We start from the raw sequence: 26,627 nt of genomic DNA, 5'->3' as shown, positions 1-26,627 counted from the left end.
TTAAGTGGATTTATGGGGTATAAAAAACATCATTTTGAAATGTTTGATTGCTCATGTTTTATAACAGTTAGCCTGTTTATTCTGCATTGACCTGGACATTTACTGGCATATTAAATGATCTAAAGTTGATTAAAAATGTTAATTTAGAAAGAGCCTTCATTCACACATTCAGTAACATTGTTAATTATTACATTATATGAGTGATTTAAAGTGTTAAGCATACAATGGAGGTTTTTAATGGTTTTTTTATTCAGTCTAGTAATTTTATTATCATAATGTATATTTTACAACAAAATATTTATGTATGTTAACATTAGGAGTTACCTAGCTTGAAATTCTACAGTCTACATTGAAAGGGATGAGCGAGTGCCTCTATCTATGCTTAGTAATTTTTTAAGAGTAATAAAGATTTTCTTTTACAGTCTTGTATTGTATTAAGTTTTGAGGTTGCTGATTTTTCGAATTTTTGTTTTACTTGTATATCCTTAGACCTAAACAAATCTGGTTTGTGTGAAACCTTAATTATAAAACTTAAGATAGTAGTGAGGCATGTACTGTTTTAAAAAATATGGTGATGTTCTTCATCAAAAAATGTGTGTAGGATTTTCTCAAGTAGAAATGTATTAAAAATAATAAAAAGTTAGATAGAATTTTTGTTATAAATCCTTTTTTTCTTTTTTTTATCCCTGGGCTCTACTTTTCTCCTTGTGGTAATAGGTTTTCTGATAACCAGTTTTCACCTTATTTTGTATTTTATTAAAGGTGGAAAAGTTAAAAACCATACATTTTTGTAAGTATAACTTGTAAAATAAAATACTAAATTGGGGGCTTTAACCCTAAGTGGAAAATCTTTTTTTTTTTTTAGATATTTACTTGTTTATATTCTATCAAAATCTTTAAAATACAAAAAGTTAAGTCTATATTTGTTAGCTATGAAAATTTTATAGCCACTTTTTATTGTCTTAAGATATACTTTTATACAACACATTCTTAATAAGTAAATATCTAATCACAGTTAGAAATATCTCATAGCTATTTAATTAAAGATAATATTTCCATATCATGTTGAGCAGTTTTACATAATAATAATAATTGTACAGCTAATTCAATTTTGCTGTTATTCAATATTAGGGGAAAAACTATAATTGAATCCAGATTATAACATGATGAGCTTTTACAAGATCTTCAATTGAAAGCTAACCAAATACAGTCCTCTGACCCTCCAATCATATATTACACCTCAAAAACCAAATAACAGCTAAAAGTCAACAAAAATGCGATGGAATCTCTGAAAAAATCTTCAAAAAATTTTGAAAACTGAGAAACTCCCAACAGAATGGAAGACAGCCCTCATTCACCCAAACTACAAAAAAGGGTCTAAAACAGACCCCAACAACTACAGAGGGATTTCACTCTTAACTTACAAGATATTCTCTAAAGCCTTATCAAACAGAGCAGAACCCCAACAGTATCCTCACATAATACTAAGCAAGCTTTAGGAAAGCAAGATCCTGCCTAGAACAAATCCTAAACATAAAAAAAAACCTTGAACTACCAAACATTGAGAGCAAAGCATCACTTTCATTTATTTGTACAAAATGTACATCTTGACCGCGAAGAGGAAGACACCAGTCATCACACCACCCCCTCCATACCTAGCTGTTAGAGGCTTTACTGGAGGTCGTATTCAACAACCCTCAAGACATTTTGCAGTCTTGGCCTCAGTCAAGATGCTACTGATGCAAATGCCACCTGTAACATTCCCATCGGTGTACTAAACCTAAATGGATCCAACAGACATTACGCTTAGTCTTAAACAAGACTATACTGATTGAGGTGACTATTACTACTACCTTCCTAATGAAAAATTGAGCGAGTCCAACCCGCAACATCAAACACAGAAATCTAAAACACAAAACATTGAAAATTATAAAAGAAACAAGAACCTATCAGAAACATAAAACATTAACAACAGTAAACTAAACAAAACAATCTCAAGATACTAACCTAAAACACAAAACCACATTAATAAACCAAATAAATTCTAAACAGCAAACTATTAACAGAAAAACAAAATAACTACCATATTTATTAGAGTACCCCCCGCCCAAGAATAAGCACCTCGATTTTCCAGACCGAAAATCTAAAAACAAAATCAAGTAATGCTGGTATTTTAAAGTGCAACAGATATGATAAAAAAAATACGTAAATACGAAAATATTCAGAAAGTAAAGCATTTTATTCGTTCATCTAAATTACAATATTAATATTAACATTAATAATTTAATTTCTGTACGTACTAGTTTAGTTCAGAATCAGTAGGCCAGTAAAACAAAAAGAAAGTATAATGTTGAAAAGGATCATTTCAATACACTTTTTAATATGGGATTTTATTTTTAATTTATCACTCACTGTCAATTTCTGTAGAAGAATTACCAGTAGTCTCCATGTCGTCTTCACTACCATCAAGTTCATTAGATATTCCGCATTTTTTAAAACTTTTCCTTACTAATTCCGTGGAAATACCTTCCCAAGCATCTTTTATCCAAACACAAATCTGGTTAAAATCTGGGCGTTTGATTCTTCCTGTAGGCATGAGAAAGAAATTTTCATCAGCCATCCATTTACTGTATAGTTGTTTTAATGCAGATTTGAACGGTTTATTAATGCAGACATTTAGTGGTTGCAATGGAGATGTCAATCCGCCTGGAATTATTACTTGATCTGTCATACCCTTTTTTAAAATGTTTCACTTTATCAGTTGTATGCAACCGATAACTATCCATTACTAGGATACCGGTATTTTTTTTATTAAGTAATTCTCCTGATTGCTTTTGCCATACACACCTGATCCAATCTAAAATTAAGGTTTCATTCATCCAACTTGATTCCTGTGTTCTGATAATAACTCCATTTACTTGTACGGTAGGAAGAGTTTTTCTTTTAAAAACAATGTACAGAGGTAATTTTGATCCATCAGAAGTAATGCAGAGCTTAACACTACACCTTTGTTTTTCATTATCACCAGTGCGAATCGTAACACTTTTTTCACCTTTTTTTTTTACAGTTTTGTTAAATGGCATTTCAAAATATACAGGGGTTGATCAGCATTTCCTACTTGAGAAGGCAAATAGCCTTTATCTTTTATAAGATTTATTATGTATTTGTGAAATTGTAATATTTTTTGTTCATAAGCGTCTGGAAGTCGTTGAGAAATGGTCAGAGAAATGATCTTATTGACAAATCATTTCGTGCAAAAATCATGTTATCCATCCACGGCTTGCATTAAAATCAACTTTATTCAATGATTTAGTGATTTCACAAGCATATGATTGACACATTTCTGTCGTGACAGCATAACCGCATTTCCTTTTTTCCATAACAGTCGTACAATTTTTTTTCTATGTCTGTGTATTTTGGTTTTAAGCCACAAAAAGCCCTTTTGTTACCAGTGTATTTCACCAGAAGTTGTTTCTTCTTACACCAGTCTCAAATGCAGCTTTCATCTACATCAAATTTTCTTCCTGCCGCCCGATTTCCAATTTTTTTTCAGCCTCTTCTTTAACGCGCAGTTTTTCATTTACTGTAAAATATCGTAGACGCTGTCCTTTTGTACTCATTTTAATGCTGTAATTAAAATAAATCATTGTGTTAAACTTTACGAGATAAACTAAACAGATAAACTGCACATAACTGTCCACATATACAAACAGTACAATGACTATGGCGAATAGACAAGACGATGATGGGTAACTACTGTAACTGTAGTGTTATTAGAACCAGATGCAGCCTATGCAGAATGAATCAGTTTTATAAAAAATACCGTAACTTCGTTCCTGTCGATAATATGAACAGGATGTTAATAATTAAGGATGTATTCTGTTAAGCGGCATCTGGTATTGATAAATGAAAGTCCGATGTAACTATATTTATGTGATTGAATTTAGGTACGTCTAAGAAAATGTTTACTTTACAAAATTATCCTGGCTAAAGGCTAGGATTTTTTTTAATTAAGCTCTGCATCTTATTTTTTCTCCAGTGTCAAGAAAAAAAAGTGTGGGGGTTACTCAAATAAATATGGTAATCAAAGAAAACCTACACTAACAATTGTCCAACATTCAGTACAGAAAACAAAAACACAACAAATCAAAACTAAACACATGGAAATAGAAACAAATACAGGACTGACAAAAATGAAACACCAAATAAAAACCATGAAAACATTAACATATAACCAACGAAACCAAGTAAAAACCATGAAAACATTAACATATAACCAACGAAACCAAGTAAATCACCAACCAGAATACTTTAACAAACTACCAGTGTACAGCAACACCTGACTACAAAAATAACTAACCAACAAAAATCCTGACTGCAGTCGTACACCCACCATGAAATAAAAACAACAAACAGAAAACTGTAACAGCTGCCACTTCGATGTCAAACTATAAATCTATCTAACTTAGCAACAAGTCCCACACATGCCTGTATGCAGGGACAATCCTCCAACCTACAGTTGTGGCTGACTGGCTTCCCTACTCAGGAATAATTCATACATATGGGAGCACTCCTCGCCTTCTTGATTGGACAGTCCTTGGTATGGTGTCCTGGCATACCACAATACGAACAGAGCTTCTTTCCCTTACAATTCTTGACCACATACCAAAACCAGAAACACTTGAAGCAACAGCTCACCTGTAATTGGTCCCTAACCTTGCATGTATGATGTTCAACAAAAACTTGACCTTGGTTTCAAACAAGCTCTTTATGAATTTTCTTATCACACTCAACTAATGCACAACGTCAATATCCTGCTTACCAGCCCAAAGCACTATCTTGAATTTTCCTCAGTAATCATCATAATCTTAATCTGATAAAACTATATTCTGATTCCAGGCTGCATCCAGGAAACCCTCCTCTCCCAGGACACGTAGCACATCATAGATTGTTACAATAGACTAGAGAGGCATTGTTGAGACCACCTTAATTGGATATTGACCTCCTCAATTTCCTGAATTTCACGTTTGGTGTCAGTATTGTTTGCCACGATCCTTACCCCTTTTGGGTTGTCTCTAATACTGACTATCCTTAAACCATGCTCCCTAGGATCAAGTTTCTTTATCAACTTGCCCTTGAAGGCCACAGATGAAATGCCAGCAGGCTTGTCTATGAACAAACAATACCTGGCTTGAAACATAAGGAACCGCCGAAAATTCTTTGGAAACTAATTTTGCAACAGATTTAGGCTTAGAAGTCCTGGCCCACTCACTCATCCTGACCCAGAAGCCCTCAATATATCCCTGTAACCGATCGTGCCGCTTCACTAATAAAAGCAAAAATTTTAATTGTACGACCTACTCTGTCAATGTCACAAGCTGAACTCTTAAAAAAAAGTGTACAATTCAATAGACCAAAACGCCCTCTTTTTCATACTAAAGGTATTACTAAAAGGTTTTCATACATATAGATAACAAAACACACATTTAAGAAACCCTCGCCATATATAAAGTTAAATTCATGGGAGAACTATCTGACCTTTATGAGATTAAAACTAGTATATGACAAGGTGGAATCTCCCCAGTACTTATCAACTGCGTCCTAGAAACAATATTTAGAAAATGGAACCATAAGATCCATAATGGAATCAGACTTAACAACAAAAAACAAAGATATCAAAATCAACCATTCAGCTTTTTTAGACGACTTGGCCCTTCCTACTAGCTGAGACATGAGATTAAGCCAAAGAACAGAATCTAGAACTTGAAGAACAAGCAGCAAAAATAGACCTCAAAATTTCCTTCGAAAGACCAAAATAATGTCAGATATCAGAAACCCATTTAAGATACGAGAACAAAAATACAGATAATCAGAGAATTAAAATATATATGAGAACAGGTCATCTCAGCTGGTAAGCATTCAAGAAAAAAGATAATGGAAAATGAAAGAAACGAACTCGAACTAGTCTTTTAACTCACCAAAAATACCTATAACAAAAAATCTCTCTTCTGGAATGCAAAAATACAACACTGTAATCAAACCAGAAGCCATGCATGCAGCTAAAATATTCATCATCATCCCAATTGAAAGACTGGAGACCAAAGAAAGGAAAATCTTTAGAAAAATCCTAAGCCCCAAATTTCAGAACAAAATAATCCACATCAAAAATGAAACTCTGTACCAATAAACAGAACAATTGTCAGACACAATAAGAAAAGAAAAATAAACTTCACCGAACACATCCTTAGAGTGAGCGCAAATGACTAACCAAAAAAATCTTTGAATGGTTTTTTTTTTATTTCCACAACAAAAAAAAAAAACAAAAATTGATCTAATGGCACTCCAAATCATAGAAAGCATGCTTCTGGAAAAAACCACTAAAACAATCACCAAGAACAGGAAAACAAGGTTCCAAGCTAAAACCAAACATAAGATCCAGTTTACCAAATAAGAAATGAAATTAAGATCAGAAAGAATGAAACTGTACTGCACTAAAAGAAAGGCACAGAACACTCTACCCCCAAATCAGGTGAAATAAAAAAGAAGAAACCAGGTTATTTTTAAATAACAATAAGCAAAGCTCATTTATGATGAAAAAAGTTTTTTTTTATAATCTAGTACATTCATGTATATTTTTTACACATATTTAACTTCATTATCATCAGTTCAATTTATGCCCTTGTTTACCATAATTGCAGTGATTGTAGCTGACCTGTCCTGACTAAAGTTATTCCTGATAATCACATGCCATTTTAAAGATTAATATATGCAATATGCCAGGCTTATGATGGGAAGTGAATAGTCAGGTAGTTTATTACCTTTACAGAGTTAAATATTACCATGCCAAGCACACCAAAGCGTAGGTGATATTCAACCAAGTGATTCCTTCACACTTCATCACAGGACTTGAATGTAAGTGAACATCATTAACTCCTAGGGAAAACAACTTTAACTATTGGAAGTGGTTAAAATCACTTGTAGGTCAGGTCTACACATTCATTTGATGTTTTAACAGTTTCAGCAATCCCAAGTTCTTTTGATGTGCGGTTCCCTAGCACAATTACTTGGATTTCCGTATCATTTTGAGAGTTGTGTGTTCAGAGTGTGGCCCTTCAGTGCTTTTCCAAACTTTTTTGAATTCAGAAACCCACTGTTTTATCGTTAGGTATGATGGAAAAGAGTGTTTCAGTGTTGAATCCATTTCTTGTTTGATCTCAAACTGCTTTAAATTTTTCTTAGAAGTATTTTATAACTGCATGTTTTTATAATTTCTCCATTTTAGTGAAAATAACAAAGGTGTCTTTTTCAATAGGCTGTCAACATACCTAGACTAACAGAGCTAATAATCTAATGCCAGTAAGAAATTCGACCTGCTGTAACCATCTATGCATTATACCGGAAACTTCTCAGCCACCCTCGTACATATTGCTGTGTCTCATCATCTGAATATTTTAATTTTAAGTTTTTTTGGAGTATATCTTATTTTTTAAATGTAAAAATGCCCTTTGTTTCAGGTATGGGACCTGTTAAATTTAGTTTTGGTGCAAAACAGCAAATTAGGCCCGGAATTGGTGGTTTTGGTGGAAACAATAGTAATCAAATTAATGATAATAATAGCAGCAACAACAACAACAACAATAACAATAATAATAATAATAATAATAATAATAATAACCCCAATAATCCTGGCAATAATAACAATAATAATAATGGTAATAATATTTTTGTTGGTGGTGGAGGATCAGGAAAAAAGAGGAGGAAACGTAATAAGGGTGGTAACCAGAATAAGGTGAATGGTGGTGGTGTAAATGTTAAAAATGAAATCATCAATTCACCACCACCACCACCACATGTCTTGTTAAAAGTTCCCCCTCCCCCTCTTCCCCCTGGTCCACCTCCTGTTGATCAACCACCATTACCACCATCTCCAGATGAGCCTTTAGCACCAATTATCAATGGTAGAAATGTTGGAAGTGATGATATGGTTATGGAAAATGATAACATTATGATGCACAGCATGAATGAGCGTCAAATGAACATGCATAGAAATAATAATAATTTCTCACCACGTAATCAGATGAATTCCATGCGGCCAAATTCTATACTTTCATTTGAAGAGTGTCCTTTGTCTCTGAAGTAAGTAATTTTCTCTTGTCTATTAGTTAAGAATAAATATTGTTTTACATAAATTTATCATAAGATAGTTTTTTTTCTGAAGGCTACTGACTTTTGCATGTTAACAGCATAATAAAATCTGATGTAGATTAGATCATGTACCACATGACTTCCTTGTACCTATTAAATTACATATACACATTTTTAAAGGAATATAAAATTTTATTTCACTAATAACTTGTGATTTTTTTTCATATTTTTTTTTTATTGTTATTGAATTATTTATTGTAAAAATGTTTTTCAATCGCAGTTTTAATTATTAATAAATCAATATATTTAAATTTAAAAAAAAGAATTCGAACCGATGTGCCTTTCCCTTGTAAGATCAAAGTATAAGGGTTGTTCAGTAAAGTCTATAGAAAATCAAAGAGGTGGCACTCGTAGTGTCAAAGACGGTTTGCTGTTAGTAAGCATCATTTGTCACTAAAGTGCAGTTAAAGTTTCAGCTGTATCCATCGCGTGGTTTCATTGTCATAGTCAATTGAAGCAACTAGCTATTGTTTATTTAGAAAAATGGAAAAACATGAGTTTCAAGTGGTGATTAAACATTTATATTTAAAAGGTGATGTGATGTGCATGGCACATCTGCTAAAAAAAAAAAAAATGGAACTTGTTTGGGATGTCCAGTAGAAGTGGATCACCCCCAAAATAATTGAAAAAATTCACAACATGGTTTTGAGTGGTCGACAAATCAAAGTGCATAGTAGAGGCCGCATGCATATCACAAGGTACAGTGATTTCAATTTTGCATGAAAAATTGGTTGTGGAAAAAATTTTGGCAAAATGGGTGCTGCAAGATGGGTCGACTCTGAGGCTGTTGTGACACTTTTCCATCACAATCCTGACGAGTTTGTGTCGATACATAACTATGAACGAAACATGGATACAACACTACTACACTTCAGAAACAAAGGAATAGTCAAAACAATGGGTTTTTGAAGACAAACAGACTCCGAAGAAGGCTAAGACTGTGAAATCCGCTGACATGGTGATGATGGCCACGGTTTTTTTGGATGCACGTGGTGTCATCTTCACTGTTTACTGGGAAAAAGGACAAACAACTGGAGAGTATTATATATGTCATTATTGCACCAAGCGAAGAAATCAAGAAAAACCATCCTAATTTGAAAAAGAAAATGATCCTCTTTCACCAAGGCAATGCACAGGTGCACACCTGTACAGTTTCAGTGACCAAAATTGTGAAATTAAAGTTTGAATTATTATTAAGATCTACCAGATTTGGCCCCCAGTGATTTTCTTTTATTTCCTAACTTTAACTTGAAAAAATGGCTCGGCTGGCAACTGTTCATGTCGAACAAGGACAAACATTGTACAAACAGATGCTTATTTTGAGAACCTTTCAAAATCCTACTTTTTGTATGGCTTAAAAAGTTAAGAAACACTTGGAAAAGTGTACACAGTTAAAAGGAGATTATGTTGAAAAATCTACACAAAATAATTTGTTTTTTTTTCCAAGGAGTTATTGAACAATCCTTGTATTTCATTAATTATAATTTTATTTGGCTATAACTCTAAAACCAATAAAAATAACTACCACTTATAATATATCGTTGAAAAGCTCTTAATGAGGCCTTATTACTGCAGTTAAGAAAAGTTCAAATTTTTTTGTTAAGGCAATTGCAGTCAAAAGGGAAGGTGCACAAGTATATGTTACAACAGTCCTAAATCAAAAATTTCAACATCCTACAGGTAATCGTTTTGAGTTAGGTGAGATACATATATACAAATGTCACGCCAACACTAGTCAGATTGGATAATTCTGTTGAAATTTGATAAACTGTAATTTTTTGTGATTACAATATTTCTTTACTACGTACAAGGAAGTAATAAAACCATAACAAACTTATTTTGCCAAATTTTCAAGTTAAACTCTTAAAAATTGTTAATATTTGACAAAAAATATTTTTGTTTATATTGAATAATTTATGTATTTTTGACAAAAAAAAGCAATTGGAAAATACTTTTTAAAAATGCTGAATTCTAAAATCCAGTTTAAAGAAATAAAAAAATAGTTTGTATTATTTTGCTAAAATTGTATGATCATTATTTGGCATTATTTTACAATCATTAATTAAATAATATAACTTTAATTTTTATTGTCAAAATCTTTATCATTCAAAACTGATATGTTTCTCATCTACTGTTATTTATACTTATACTTGTTTATTGACCTTTGAAAATAAATATCTGCAACATCAAAAGTGTTATTATTTATATGAACTTAGATATTCTTCATTTTAAAAATTGAGTTAGAACAATATGTATTAAAACTAATTTTACTTAAACTAAAACAGAAAAATATATCATTAAATTTCATTTACATTTCGTAATTATTGTAATTTTACTGATGATTATATATCCCCCGTATGATGAAGAGATTAAAATTAAGTAGTTAAATTTTAAACATTAAATTGTAAAATTATCAAAAAAATAATGAATCCAAGACTAAAAATATTTTATTTTATGTAGTTAATGAATTAATTTTGTTAATTAATTAATGTTGTTTAGTAATGTTTAAGATTGAAATATGTTTTGATTTTGTAACGAGAAAAAACTTAAAATGGGCTTAAGCAAGCGTTATATTATTTCAAAGTTTCCACATGAGCTCAATATTAACTTTAGTTCAGATCTTACATGCCAAATAAATGGTCATGGAAAAAAAATGGCATCAGCAGTGGTAATCTGGATCAACAAAAGCATTAAGAGGTTACTAAAAAATATTTAATGCTGAATACTACAATATTTATAACTGATTACCGTGTCATCAGTTATTTCAGTACACAATATAGTAGTATTATGTACTGTAATGTTGTCAGTGTTTATTATATTTAATAATTTTTATTTTTTCATTATGAGATCAATGAGGGACCACCAAATTTTGAATTGGAGTACCTATTGATCACCAAATTTTGAATTGGAGTACCTATTGATCTACCATGTTTTAAAGGTCTTGTGGAAATAAAAACTTACTACAGTGTCCGTGTCATGAAAAGTGAGTTAGCCAAAGCTTAAGATTTATCCAATTTAAATTTTTAAGTTAAATTTTAATATTTAGACTTTATTTACTCTCATTGTTAGTACTTTATAAATATCAGGAGCTATTAGAATGATTTGTTTAGTGAATTATTCATTTTATAGTTGATTTTTATTGACATTTGCCTGACTTTATTCTTTTTATAACATCTAGAAATTATATGGAAAGATGTTATAGCAAGTGTGTTACTCCGATGGATCATGATCGTGTTGATATTATACTTAAGGGAAAAATTATGAGGGCATCTTCTGATGACACTTTATGGACAAAAGATTGGGACAATGAGCCATTACCTCTGTAAGTATGATTTATTATTATTATTTGCTGTAGCCTTTAGCTTTTCAAATCAATCCCCCCCCCCCTTCCCAATGAATCTGAATTTTGATGTGTATGTCGCGTTCACCTCAAGAAAAAGAGGACTCTGAAGAGGTCTCCTCTTTAGTTCCTGTTAAAACATTTCTAGAAAAGAAAATTTATTTTTTTATTTCTATGTTGTTCTATGTTCTAGACCAATTATTCTAGAATGGGTGTAATAGTTAAACTTGCGTTCATATTGTCTAGCTTTCCATTGTAATTATTTTTCAGTAGAATGAAAGTAAGAATATAATTTCTCGTAAACAAGGAGAGATTAGTTCCACCATTAACCAGAATTTTTATATTCAAAATATATTCACTGAACTTAGACCTGGTGCTATCTATACTGGAAACAGAAGTTCTTAAAATGTATATATATATATTACTACAAATTTTCATTTATGTATAAGGCAATGCTGTCATTCTTTTTGGAAATGTTTAAAAATAAACAGTGGTAATTGCTTAATAGTCAACTGTTATAGAATACTAACCGTTGTGTAAATTAAATTAGAAATAATTTACTAGTTTTAGAATAGTAAGAATTCATTTTATATCTACAGGTTTGTTAATTTAATTATTTAGAGATGTTATTTTAAGTATATATGAAGTGATTATAGTAATATATAAAAAAAATGTGAAATTTATAAATAATAAACTATATATGATCATGCATTAGTTATTTGAAAATTGATGATGTAGTTAAAAAGTTGAACACTGTCTAGTGATTTTAGAAGATAGTTGTATACCCAAGTCCTTTACTCATACTGGAACAATTGTTTTTTCTGATTGATAACATGACATTTTAAACTACTTCTGTAGAGAAAAAAAATAGTTTCAGTAATTAAAAATCTGAATTACTTAGTATTTATTGATCAACAGGTTGGCAAATGAATTAGAGAATGTCACTTTGAAAACATCATCTCCACAACCTTCACAACATGACTTATCTCCACCTAAGAAGCAAGGGAAAGGATTGTCTGCAGCACTAGAAAGTAGACTAGGAGGACGAAGGTCTTTTTCACACAAATCTAGATCACCAGTTCGTAATAAGAGTTCTCCAAAACGAAGACGAGAGAGAAGGTAAAACTAAAGTGTTATTTACATTTAACTCAAAATTCTGTTGTTTTTTACCAAAACTATTTAATTTTATATGTTGACCTTTTTGTATAAATTAAAACTTGGCATTCCTTTTATGGTAAAGTATTCCTGTACTTCAGGGTGGCACTTGTAGGTAGTACCAAACCTTTGATTTTCAGGCAAAAATTTTTAATGAATGATCTTTATGTATAAACACATAATGTGATTTTGGCATTTGATTAAACTTGATACGTATGTTTTGATGATATTTCATTGAAAAAAGTGAACTTAAATTGATATCTTAGACATTAACTCATGCTTCATCACATATTAAGTTATCTTTAAAAATATTTTTTCATTGGCATAATTTACAGCTCCTGACTTTACTCCAACATATTCAACATATTGCCTGTGTATGATGCATAACATTTTGTTTTAGATTTCTATGGAATTCAAAAAGTGGAGTTAATTGTTTTTTTTTGTTTTTGTTTTTTTTTTACAAACACCTAGGAATGTTTTAATTGATAAAACATACTGCCCATTAAAAATTTTACCAAATTGTGATAATTTATGCCTTACATCAAACTGTGGATGGTTCCATAAAAATTGTTTTTAATTTAAAATACTTTGTTTTTGTGAAGATTATGAAAAAATAAAGTCTAAAGATACTATTATTCTATTTTTTGATATTAGAGAGAGGTATTAACATTCTAAAAGAGAATAGTATTTATAAGGTAATAACGCATTAATTGCTAACTTTGCTCATAGCCGTGTATTTACCCAAAATTTAAGAGTAAATTGGGTTTCTATCAGAATCATCTGTTGAGTGTCAGTTGTCTGTTCTTCAAATCATCACCTTCTTCATTGGTCTTAATTTAAAATTGGGGATTGTAAAATTTCTCTCGCTTGTTACAAATTTCCTGACTCTAGGGGTCCTTTAAAAATTTTTCTTTACGTTACAAAATATCATTGTAAGATACAGTATAATTTAATTGCAAATAAATTTAACTGCTTACAAATAATTTGGATTTGATTGTATATTGAAATCTTCAAATGTTTTGGTAAATGGTTGTTTGGGACACATCATATTTATCTGTCAAAAACTGTTGTTTGATGGGGCATTATGATTCCTTAAGATGCAAAAATTGCTTTGTTTCTGGTTCATATTCTTTTACCCATTTTTTAAATAATTTGACGTAATAGAAAAGAGAGTCAGTTTTTACAATTTCTGTGTCAGTTTTACATCAAGAGAATCTATCATTTACTCCAGAATAACCCAAATGATTTCATTCCTATGTCCCTAAAGGATTGCTGAGCAGTTTAAAGGACTTCCCATATATCAGTGATCAGGGCATTCATCACAGTCTACCATTTTTTATCGTACTAGTTTTGTAAACTTGTATTCTTGTATTGACCAAAGTATCACAATAAAATGCTTGTTTTATTATCTTATAGTGCAATTTTACACAAAATTCAGTCCACACACTTTCTCTAAATTCACATGCCATTTTGAAAACCATACGAAGTCGTGATTGGCATGTTTAGATCAGAACATTTTTTGCTTTATACATAGTGTTCCAGGATGTATCTGCTGAATTTCAGGTATTCATTCAGGGCACCAAAATGAGCAAAAATGTTATTTAAACATAAGTCCTATTTTACTTAAAATAAAACTTGTCTTATTTTACAAAATAAAAAAATTTGACGTCACCTTCAGAAATGTTAAATGGCTGTCATTTTAATTCTTTAATCTTCAGTATCTTAGTAATTATTTGTTTGATCAAATTTTTACTTATTTATATTTTGCATTTTATTTTGAACAAAATGACACTTTATTTGTAAAAATTTGATGACAAACAATAGAGTTATATTGCAGACAGTTAACCCAAAAGTACACTTGCACACAATAATGCAAGGTGATAATTTTTATTATTAATTTATTATTATTATTAAAAATCTTTATTACATTTAGTGGAGGAAATAAAAACAGGCAAAAAATTATCATCTTGCATTACAGTATGCAAATGTACTGCCAGGTTAATTGTGTCTGTCAACTGATTTTTACAAATGAGGCGTCATTTTGTTCAAAACAAAATGCTTAATAAATTTTGTAAAAGTAAAAATTTTATTAAAGAAATAATTACAAGGATATTAAAGATTAAAAAAAATACGGTAGCTGCCATTTTGACATTTTTGAAGGTGATATTTTCAACATTTTTTATTTTGTAAAACAAGACACTAGACTTAGATTTGCCAAATTTAATTAAAGTAGGTTTACCTGTTCTTAAAAAATAATTTTCTTTTGTCAATCACTAAATGGCGCCCAGAAGGTAAACAAACAAAACAAGATAGAACTTATGTCGATATGAACTTTTTTGCTCATTTTAGTGTCCTGAATCAGTTCCTGAAGTTCGGCAAATACATCTCAGAACACCCATTTATTGATAAATAGTAGTAATATGTAGTGATAATTAATGTTCTCCGCTATTAGACATCACCACAGTTTTTCTTATTACAATACAATTTAAAGAAAGTGCAAGTTAAGACTTTAATCTCCCCCTGTGAATCATGAGATCTTGCTGATGGTGAGGGGGTCTTGACTGCTCAGTGATACAGAGTAACTGAACCAAAGGTACAACCATATTGGAGAGGTATCTGTTGAGAACCAAATTAAGAAATGATTACTAAAAGAGGGCAGCAGCTCTTTCAGTAGTTGTTTAGGGCATAGATCAGGAGGACTTAAAACGGCCCTTTCAACATCACTCAATTGAGTACTGCGCAGCTGAAAGCAGTGGAAAACTACAGGTATTTTTTTCCCAAGAAAATGTAGCTCTGCATTTTTCATGTAACAAGGATGGAGGTGTTCCCTTCCTTGGTACAATATTCCAGAGGTATACTAGTACCCCATCCAGATCTCTGGATGGAGACTACTAAGGAAGGGTTCACCAGAAAATTTAGAAATAAGATTCTACGAGTCGGAGTGTGGAATGTTAGATGTTTAAAAAAGTTTGGTTTAGAAAAAGTAGGAAATGGATAGGATAAATGTAGATGTAGTAGGAATTAGCGAGGTTCAGTGGGAAGAGGAAAATGGATTTTTGGTCAGGTGATTTTAGAATAATTAACTCACCATCAAATAAAGGGCAGACAGGAGTAGATTTTGTAATGAACAAAAAGATAGGGAAGAGAGTAGAGTATTTCAGAAAGCTTAGCGATAGAATCATTGTAATAAGGTTAAAATCAAAACCTAAGCCGACAATTGTTAACATCTAAGCCTACATATGCCCATGATAATGATGAGAGCGTGTATATAAAAAAGTGACAAGCAATTAAACACATAAAAAGGGATGTAAATTTAATAATAGTTGGAGATTAAAATTCAAGTATCAGAAGAGGCAAGGAGGGAAATATTGTGGGTGAATATGGGCTGGACAAAAGGAATGAGAGAAGGGATCAACTTATAAGAGTTGCATGAAGAATAATTTAGTAATTGCCAACAACCAGTTTAAAAATCATAATAGAAGAATATACACATGGAAAAAGCCAGGCGATACTGCAAGGTATCAGAGATTATATCATGGTTAAGCAGAGATTTAGAAATCAACTTGTCAACTGCAATGCTTACCCTACAGCAGACATTGATAGCGGCCATAATTTAGTGATAATGTAATGTAGATTGGTGTTTAAAAACCGGAAAAAATCATGTCAGGTGAATCTGTGGAATTCAGAGAAGCTTGAGAGAGAGAAGGTAAAGAACATTTTTAAGGAGGTTATTGCAAGAAGTCTGAGTAAAAATGGTAAGGTAGAAAATATAGAAGAAGAATGGAAGAATGTTAAAAAGGAAATTCTTAAATCAACAGTAGCAAACAGAGAGAACTTGTAAAAAACCTTGGATATCAGAGGATATATTGCATCTGATGTATTAGTGTAGAAAGTATAAGAATTTTAGTAATGAAGAAGGTAAAAGGAACTATCGCCAATTAGGAACAGGAAGTGCAAATTAGCGAAAAAAGAGTGGATTAAAGAAAAGTGTTCAGAAGTGGAAAGAGAAATGATCATTGGTAAATTAAGACGGAGCATACAGGAAAGTTTAGGAGAATTTTGTGGTACATAAATTAAACTCTAATAATGTGTTAAATAAAGATGGTACACAGATTTATAATACAAAAGAAAAGGTGGAATACATTGAAGAGTTATACGGAGGAAATGAATTAGAGACTGGTATTATAGAGGAAGTCAGAGAGGATGAAAAGATAGATGCAATACTGAGATCTGAATTTAATAAAGCATTAAAAGATTTGAATTTGAAAACGGCTTCCTACTGAAGCTGGGATACCTGCAGAATTACTGTACAATGCAGGTGAGGAAACAAAAGATAGATACAAACTGGTAATATTTAAAAAGGAAAAGTTCCATCAGACTTCAGAGTAATTGTCATCATACCAAAGAAAACAGGATCAGATTAATGTAAAGAATACAGAACAATCAGCTTAACTCATGCATAAAAAATCTTAACTAGAATTATGTACAGAAGAATTGCGAGGAGAGTGGAAGAAGTGTTAGGAGAAGACCAATTCGATTTAAGGAAAAGTATAGGGACAAGAGAAGCAATTTTAGCACTCTGATTAATAATAGAAGGAAGTTTAAAGAAAAACAAACCAACATACATAGCATTCATAGACTTAGAGAAGGCATTTGGTAATTTAGACTGGAATAAATTGTTGAGCGTTTTAAAAAATTTAGGGTTCAAGTACAGAGATAGAAGAACATTTACGGGAACCAAACTTCATCAGTAATAATCAAAGAACATAATAAAGAAGCCGTAATAAAAAAGGGAGTCTGACAAGAATCTTCCCTATCCCTGTTACTTTTTAATCTTTACATAGAACTAGCAGTTAATGATGGTAAAGAACAATTTAGATCCATAGTATCATTTCAAGGTGAAAAGATAAAGATGCTACTATTTGCTGATGATATAGTAATTCTAGCTGAGAGTAAAAAAGATTAAGAACAAATAATGAAGTCCTATGCAAGAACTACCACTTCGAAATAAACAAAACAAAAGGAATGAAATGTAGAATTAATGTATATGGACCACTGAATATAAAATAGGATGAGAAAAGATTATAGAGGTAGAACAATTCTTTCTGTTATTTGGGAAGTAGAATTACTAAAGATGGATGAAGCAGGAACTTAAAATGTTAAATAGCACAGGCGAAACAAGCTTTCGGTCAGAAATATAATTTGCTTGCATCAAAAATTAAAACATTTGGAAAACATTTTTGAAAGTATATGTTTATAGCATAGCTTTATATGGAAGTGAAACTTGGGCGATTGGAGTACCTGAAAAGATAAGATTAGACGCTTTTGAAATGTGGTGCTATAAAAGAATGTTAAAAATCAGATGACTGGATAAAGAAAGGTGTTACGGCAAATTGATGAAGGAAGAAACATTTGGAAAAATATAGTTAAAGAAGAGACAGACTTATAGGCCACATATTGAGGCATCCTGGAATAGTCACTTTGATATTGGAGGGACAGGTAGATGGGAAAAATTGTGCAGGCAGGCAACATTTGGAACATGTAAAACAAATTGTTAGGGATGTAGGGGCTATTCTGAAATGAAACGATTGGCACTAGATAGGGAATCTTGGAGAGCTGCATCAAACCAGTCAATGACTGAAGACAAAAAAAATGACTTTTATCTGACAAAAAAATTTTAGTTCAAATTACTTTGTATTGGGCCTGTTTCATCAATGAAATTAAACTGTAACTTGTACCAGGTTTGATAAGATATTTAAAATATTTGCAAAAAATTAAACTTTGTTTTTACATTTTCTGATTAAAATATAACATTAGTACTAAAGGTTTTACAAAAAATTTGTGTTGTGTGTGTGTGTGTGTGTGTGTATGTATGTGTGTGTGTGTGTGTGTGTGTGTAAGGAAAACTTGCAAAAGATTATGCACCCTTAATGTTTCACAAAGATATTCTGGGTTGTATTAGTTTTGTGTTGTACAATTGTTTTGTAATTGTTTGAAACATGTGTTTTATAATATTAAGGTTTAATTTTGGTATCATGAAAATCTTTATGCTTTTATGTTGTGTTAAACATATTATTTAATAAAACTGTTATTTTTAGTGAAAGCTCATCAAGTAGTGATGAAAACTATAAACCCATTAAATCATCAAAAGGTAAAATGGGAAAATTTAATAAGAATCGTAATAGTGGTACCAGCAATAGTAATAAAAGTAAAGGAAAGCAAAGTAAACAGTGAGTATTAATAAAATTCTTTAAATATTATTAGGTTTTGGTTAGTAAGCCACATATTTTTGAAATTAATATTAGTTAGATAAACATTGGTATAATTAGTGGGTTGTTTTTTTCTTACCAGCATTAATTTAACTTTTGTGTTTCTATCTCAGTTTGATATAATTGCTCTTTGCTGTTATTTTTTCCATGGTTAAATATGGTTATTTACATATACTTAAGCTGGGTCTCATAATTATTTAAATTCATCCACTAATCTCAAAATCTGATGTCAAAAGAACATGGTTTCAGAAGTTGCACATAATTCAGTTTTTCTTCCATGTCATTGTGCGGAAACATATACTTCACTTTCATAATACTTATAACTCTTCTTCTTGTTCTTGAATTTTTTGCTTTTTTTTAGATGCCAGGATGTTATGTGAAGACTTCTTTCCTATGTTGACAGGATCAGATTCTGATTGCTATCGTACTCTTATAATCAAGCTTAGTTCAGTTTGTTTGAATGAAATAAAATACTGAAGATGAATCATCACTCATCTCCCCCCCCCCCGTTACATTACCTTATAAACATTGCATCAGCTATTGTTGACATTTTATCCTTTCTTCACATATTTGAATTTCCGGAATGATCCCCCTGAGATATTTCAGATTTGTGAAACCAGCTCAGTGTAAAAAGTGATACAAATTAAGAATCACATAGGCAGTCAAAAATATGTTAAGTAAACTCTTCCTGTGGATTATTGATTAATGTGTATATTTTATCTGCCTCATTGCTAACCGTGTGGTTAGGTATTTATTAGTCACTATTGGACACACAGTTGACGTCACTTGAAAAGAGATATAAATTAGGGATGTTTATTTATGTAACCCAAACCTTGTACAGAATTACTTCAAATGACGAGGGGCTTAAATCGGACATTAGATGAAAAAGGATGAGTAAGAAAACATTTTCTGTCTACAAGGTAGTAGTAGTAGTAGTAGTAACATGGAAAAGAACAGATTAAATGATCATTCTGCCTACAATCCTTTGAGAAAAAGACGGTTGTAGCATCACACAAGAAAAGTTAACATCACCTGTCTTCAAGCATATTCAAATGGATCTATAAACTGTTCAGTCAAACCCATACTAGTATGTTAGTTATGTCTATAATGATTTGGTTTTAACACCTTTTTACAAATAAATTTACAAGTATAAATAAACTGATACTTAAAGGCCTACTGCTGCAGGTGGGGTTCTATCCATGGATAGGAGAGTGTTTCCTATCCATGGTGACTATGGCTTCTTGGTGATGTGTGGACACATCAGCAGAAGTTATAGTTCACATTAGCAGGAGTACATCTTGGGGTCAGGAGTGCTAATAGGATTTTGTAAAAGTGTATGATTAATACAGTAGTTAGAAGTATAAAAATGAAAAAATTCAAGTAAAACTGAGAAAAGAGATGTAATTAGCTGCAGCTAATGGTCAATCCTTTATAGTATCCTAGATTTGTTTTGTTAGGAATTTGCCTAGTATCTTGTAAGGAATGTTTCTATAAAAAATATTTTATTATTGTTAAGAACCAGAAATGGTTTAATGATAATATTGATGTATTTTTTATTTTTGTTGTATATTTCTAAACAGTACAGTAGAAGTTAATTTTTTATTACTTAATAATAAGTCATACTCAAAACATGAGTTCATACTGCTGTAGATACAGTGTGAAATCAAGCTCCAAATAACTGGCAACAGGAAATAGCATAGCTGTTAGGGCTGCAGAACTCAATCCAGTTTGGGGTACTACTTGCATATTTTTTACATCTAAATTTATTATGTTTTTGTTTCAGGATTAAATCTCATTTTTACTCAGAAACTGGATTTATTGAAGAACCAATAAACCCAGAAATATTAGAGAAACGTGCTGCAAGATTTAATAGCAACAGTAAAGTAGATACCAGTAACATCAGCTCAAATTCATCATTCCAGGACTATCAGTCACCTTTAATATCAATGCGACGTAAAAAAGCATTAAAATTAAATTTTGATTCATGTAATACCAGTTTTCTTGATAATTCAGGAGATATCGATTTTACTGATTGTCATGTTGTTGGTATTTGTCAGGATATTGAAAAACCATATTTAAGACTGACTGCAGTAAGTGGTATCTTAATTTGCATTAATTAATCTTTATAATTAAAAAAAATTGACATTAACAAAAATACTGATATTAATTACTTAAAATGCCAACAGCATTCTGTGAACTGCACTTTATTTAATCTGTGTTTTAACGGCGATATTTGAAGATTGTTTCATTGAATCTGGCTTTTAGTATTTTTAGTTTCTTTCATAAATTTCCAGATTCCTATATTCTGAGAAGTGTCTAAGAATTTTTGCCTAAAGGGATTTTCCTAAGGTATTGTTTGTCTCTTGGTTACAGTTAAAGCTTCGAAAACAATTGTAAATATAGAGGGCATTTTTGGTTAGTCATCTTTTGTTTACATATTGTTGGCACTTTATAATCTTGACAAAAAATAATTTTTTTGAATGATGCACTGAGAATTTGATCCAGACAACATACCATTTGGGAAAATCTTATTTTAACTAAATTAAAAAATTTACCAGTACTCAATCTGTGTTCTTTTAATTATAAGTGCTTTAAAATATTCTTTCTTTTCTCTAAATTGTAAATTTTTTCAGTTCATTGCATCAGTAGATGAAGATAACAGTAAAGTCTTTGTTTCCATTGATTTCTTTGTTAGGCACTTTCTAAGTTAGTCTACTTATACTATGTGTAGTGATGAACTTCCATTATAATGCATTTATTCTCATTACTATATTGTAGGTTAAAAACACATCAGGCTGTACAAAAGATTTGTAGCTGAGACTTGCTTGTTGTTAGCAAGTAAATGATATATTTTTACTAGACAGGTCTATTATGATGGCCAATGCATATAACTCTGTAATGGCAATCCATCTGTGTGCATTTGTCTTTGCTTTTAATTTTTGTTTAATACAATAATTTCTGACTGAATCACCAAAGGTGCATTATAATATCGTAACTTTTACAGAAAAAATGGCAGTGGAACTTCATTGAGTGCACCTGAAATATGACAGAAGGTTAACAGTGTCATGGAATTGTACTGAATTTTATTAATTATTATTAATTGAATCGATTAAATTATTTATTTTTGTTTATATTGCCAGTCTGTTATTTATAATATTAAAAACTAAATTACTTCTTTGAACTTCATTTAGATATTTAATTATACCAATACTATAATTTCAACAATAATTCATACTTTTTATCAATCCCTTCAGCTTTTAATTACTGAAACTGAAGAGATAATCTATCAATAAATATTAGTTATGTGATAAATTGTACATTGTTACCATATATGTCAGCAATCAAAAGAAGAAGTTTGTTAATATTTATTAAAATTGAAGAGATTATGTTTTTAAAAAATAAATGTGGAAAATTGAAGCTTTCCTAAATAAATAAATTGAAAATTGAAGTCAATCCTGTTATTGAAAATAATGTTTAATGTCAAAATTTCTAAAATGATTCTACATCATACAAAAAATACAAAATTCAGTTTACTAGAGTACAATTTTTGTTTTGAGTCATCAGTCAGTTGCTGGTTTGATGCTATTTTCTGTTTCTGTTATGAAAATAAGTACAGAACTAATTAATCCATATTTTAGCTTCTACTTACTTTATGTTGTTAAGTTACTAGTCAATGAGAGTATATTGAAAAAAATTCACTAATCTTATTTTAATATTTCAACCATGAATATCCTCAATTTAGAAAAGAAATGTAAGTAAAGAGTTTTGAGTAAGTTATCATAGTAAGGTTACATTATTGTCAAAAAATTAGTTACTGTAGAAAAACAGAGAATTATAATCTAAATTCAGTAGCCTAACCCTAATTAACCTCATGATTAACTTTGTATATTGTTGAGTTCATTAAAATATGCTTTTATTAGAAAGTAATTGGACTGAACAAATGTAGTGAGGAAACAGTCCACAGTTTAATGTGTTAGGTCTTTATTATGTAATTGATGCATAATTAAGCTTTTATTACTTTTTTATTTTGCTTCTAAATTATACCTAACATTTAAGCTTCAAAATGTTAATGAGTCTGCCTATGTTTGGTTAGTTCTGAACCAATTGTATTCAAACTAAATAAATTAAAAGTATTTTTAAGAAAAAATCTCATTAATCTCAAGAAGAATATGCATTTAAATATTTTAAGCATAATTGTCAGAAAGTAAGTGCATTAGAAAGATAAATGTTTGAGTATAGCAAGAAGCAGACACATCTCTACAATTGTTAGGTTGAGAATATTAAAATCCTATAGCAAGTGAATTAGGTTGAGAATTCATTATATGTTGAAGTTGTGTTTTATATATATACATATATATATTGACAAATAATCTTATTTCTACAGGCTCCAGAACCTTCAGCTGTTAGACCTCCAGATGTTTTACAGTTATCATTAGCAAGAGTTAAGGAACGTTGGATTCAAAATCAGGATTACTTCTATGCTTGTGAACAGTTAAAATCTATCAGACAGGATCTTACGGTAAAATGAAGTTTTAGTATTGTATATTTTCATATAGACTAATATTGTAAATAATCCCTGATATTGCTTATTTAGTGTATTTAGCTTTCACTTGAATGCAATAATATGTGTATTTTTCACTCTAGTTTGTACATGAACTCTTGTGTAGTGTGTTTAAAATTAAGAGAACCATTAAAAAAATGTATAAATAACTTCAATTTTCAGCCCTTCTAATAAAATTAACAAGAAATTCATTAAAGTAGCTTCCATTTCGTGGTATGGTTAGAATATTAATATTCTTGGCACAACTGTAAAGGTTGAGCCTAAAGAAATATTCTACTGTTATAATCTCCTTACCCCTTTGAAGACCACTTGATGATTTTTTTGTCATTCTCATGTTATGTGAGAAAGATGATTTGGCAAAAAATTTCCCATGTCAAAATGACATTGGTTTTAATCACGTATTTGATTGTGATGGCAGTCCGCTTAAGAGAGGTTACATTTGTTATTTTTTAACGTCACATGTGACATTGCAATTAATATTTGAATGGTAAACAAAGGTAATTATTATTTTGAACTAACAACTTTATTTTAGTTCCTTCGGAATGAAAAGGAATGCTTTGTTTATTTAGTTTTTTTTACAATACTATATTTATTGGTGTGTTGCATAATACATAGAAAATTGTGTGCATCATTGTTTTTATTTGTTTTTTGATGTCAGATCATAACAGTATGCTTAGTGTTTCGTTTTCTTTTTTCTGAGTATTTATTAGCAAGTTACTATAATGGACAAAATGAGCAGTGTATTTCAAACAGAATGAAATTGATTAGGAACTTAAAAATATTCAGTCAGATAATGATTTGTGTACAGAGAGTTGTAACCTAAATTAACTAAAATTAACTTCTTGCCAAAAATCATAATTCCCACTGTAAAATTGTTTCTTGATTTTGAGGTAAGTGACTTCAGATATGATCACAAAAACATTTCTAGTTGATAGTGCACTGGAGTAGGTTTTGTAATGAACAAAAAGATAGGGAAGAGAGTAGAGTATTTCAAAATGCATCGCGATAAAATCATTGTAATAAGGCATTCTGAAAGTCATTGCTAATACCTATCAAGAACAAGTGGGTATCAAAGTGAGCTGAATGTGATTTGTGATAGGTTTTCAGGAACCAATTATATCATTAACATTCAGCATAAGAGTTTAATCTTAAAATGTGATATACTGACATTTAACACTGTTTCTTCTTTAAGCAGTGGTATGTTATAGTTATTTAGGAAGATAATATTGTATTTCCTTTAATTAAATTGGCAATTTTTTTTGTAGTATAGAAATGAACTTTTTTTTAAATTTGATTACCTAATTCCTATTTGTCACTAACCACATTACTCCAATAGGTACTTTTAAACATTTGCTGCTATTAAAATCTACCATACAATAATGATGTAGTACAATATAGGATACATGAAACTTAAGAAAACTTACCTTTATGCATGATTATCTATGCCATATGTCCAAAATTATGTTGTAGAATGTTTTTAGCCCATATTTTGATATTCCACGATCCGAATTTGTGTCATTAGCACTGCATGAACTGTTAGTATGTTATTTTTGTAATTTAATGCACTATATTAATAATTAATTTTTTTTCAAGTAATAAAACAATCTACTTACAAAGAAAAACATTAATACTACTTGCAACCCAACTGACATCTCTTTTGATTCTTTTATTTGTTTTGACAGAAACATTTTCCAGAACATAACACTGGTTTGTATTTTTAATTTATATATGGAAATGGTATTCTTTTGTTTATTTTTACACATTACCTGCATCACATTCTTTTTCTATTACTTTTTGAATCGCAATCTTCGGTTTTTGTACTGCAGTGCTCTTTGGTAAAACATGGATGTTGGGTTGACACCTCAATAAAATTTTGATCTGTGACATCTCTACGTTTTATAGTGTAGAAATGTCATAATAAAAAGGAATCTCACAATTCATTTACTGGCAAAAGTAAATTGCCAATTAAATAAGCGATGCCTTTTCCAATAAACTTGAAAACTATTCTTCATTATTGTTTCAGTATGCAATGATAAACTAATAAATGTTTTAAGTTAATCTACTGTCAATTCTTTAAACAGTACTATACATGATTTTGGGCCTTAGGAGGCAATTTCTGAACCATATCTATTTGGTTATAAATATTTTCAAGAAATATAATATTACATAGTGTTATTTTCCCAGTAAATAGGATATTTACATTGGATAATAAGTAAAATAGGATATTTTACTGGATATCCAGTAAATAATGTTAAAGCAACTACGAGGGTTATTTTTTTTCAAGGTCCGATCAGTCACGAAATAAAAACCTGTGCAAAAATTGGATGATCCTTTGCGCATATGTGTTGCGCAGCATCTCTAGTATGGCCTTCAATCACGCCATGTCACACTTCATTTAGTTCTGAACATGCAGCTAGCACATAAACACGTCTACAACAATAGCATCTCCCGCAAAGTGTGAAGTGCATGTGGTAATTCGATTTCTTCAGGCTGAGGGGTGTAATGCAGCTGAAATTCATAGACAAATGAGTGACAGCAAAGTGCGACAATGTGCAGGAACTTAAAAGCAGGACGTACAGATGTTCATGATGCAGGCGGTCAGAGAAAGAAGCGAGTGTCAACCAATGATCTCGTTGAACAAGTGAATGAGGCAATTTGAGAAAATCGTCGGTTCACAAATCGTCGGTTCACAATTTCTGTATTGAGTGATTCGTTAACTAAAATTTCAAGGTCAGCTGTCTACACCACTGTGAGTGAGAGACTTCAGTACCGCAAACTGTGTGCGAGATGGGTTCCCAAGATGCTGTAGACCATCACAAAACAATGAGAATGGACGCCTCCCTAACGTTTCTCCAGCGCTACCACAATGAAGGAGAAGATTTTTTGAACAAAATTGTCAGGGGACGAGACATGGGTCCATTTCGAAACTGAAGAAACAAAAGAGCAATCCAAACAGTGGGTGCATTCTCATTCTCCCAGTAAACCAAAGAAGTTCAAGCAAACCTTCTCCAACAGAAAGTGTATGGCGACTGTGTTCTGGGACCGGAATGGAGTTCTCTTGGTGGAATTCATGGAACGTGGCACGACCATCACTGCA

The 26,627-nt window shown here is 31.0% G+C and overlaps 1 protein-coding gene across 6 annotated transcripts in view; it reads left to right on the top strand.

Moving 5' to 3' along the window:
- Positions 1-26,627, top strand: part of LOC142326043 (leukocyte receptor cluster member 8 homolog) — an 85,868-nt gene that overhangs the window by 29,660 nt on the left and 29,581 nt on the right. For all 6 annotated transcript variants that reach the window (XR_012756659.1, XR_012756658.1, XM_075368137.1 and 3 more), the window contains 6 exons: positions 7,515-8,136; positions 11,384-11,527; positions 12,464-12,664; positions 18,799-18,930; positions 20,753-21,059; positions 23,354-23,488. Coding sequence is in view for 4 of the 6 variants with exons in the window: in XM_075368137.1 (XP_075224252.1) it covers positions 7,515-8,136; positions 11,384-11,527; positions 12,464-12,664; positions 18,799-18,930; positions 20,753-21,059; positions 23,354-23,488 (1,541 nt within the window). In the remaining 2 variants the exon portion in view is untranslated. The remainder of the gene's footprint in view (positions 1-7,514; positions 8,137-11,383; positions 11,528-12,463; positions 12,665-18,798; positions 18,931-20,752; positions 21,060-23,353; positions 23,489-26,627) is intronic.

This window comes from Lycorma delicatula, chromosome 6, assembly GCF_047948215.1.
Source record: "Lycorma delicatula isolate Av1 chromosome 6, ASM4794821v1, whole genome shotgun sequence".
Taxonomy (NCBI): Eukaryota; Metazoa; Arthropoda; class Insecta; order Hemiptera; family Fulgoridae; genus Lycorma; species Lycorma delicatula.
Note: the sequence above shows the minus strand (reverse complement) of the source record. Positions and strands in the feature narration are given on the sequence as shown.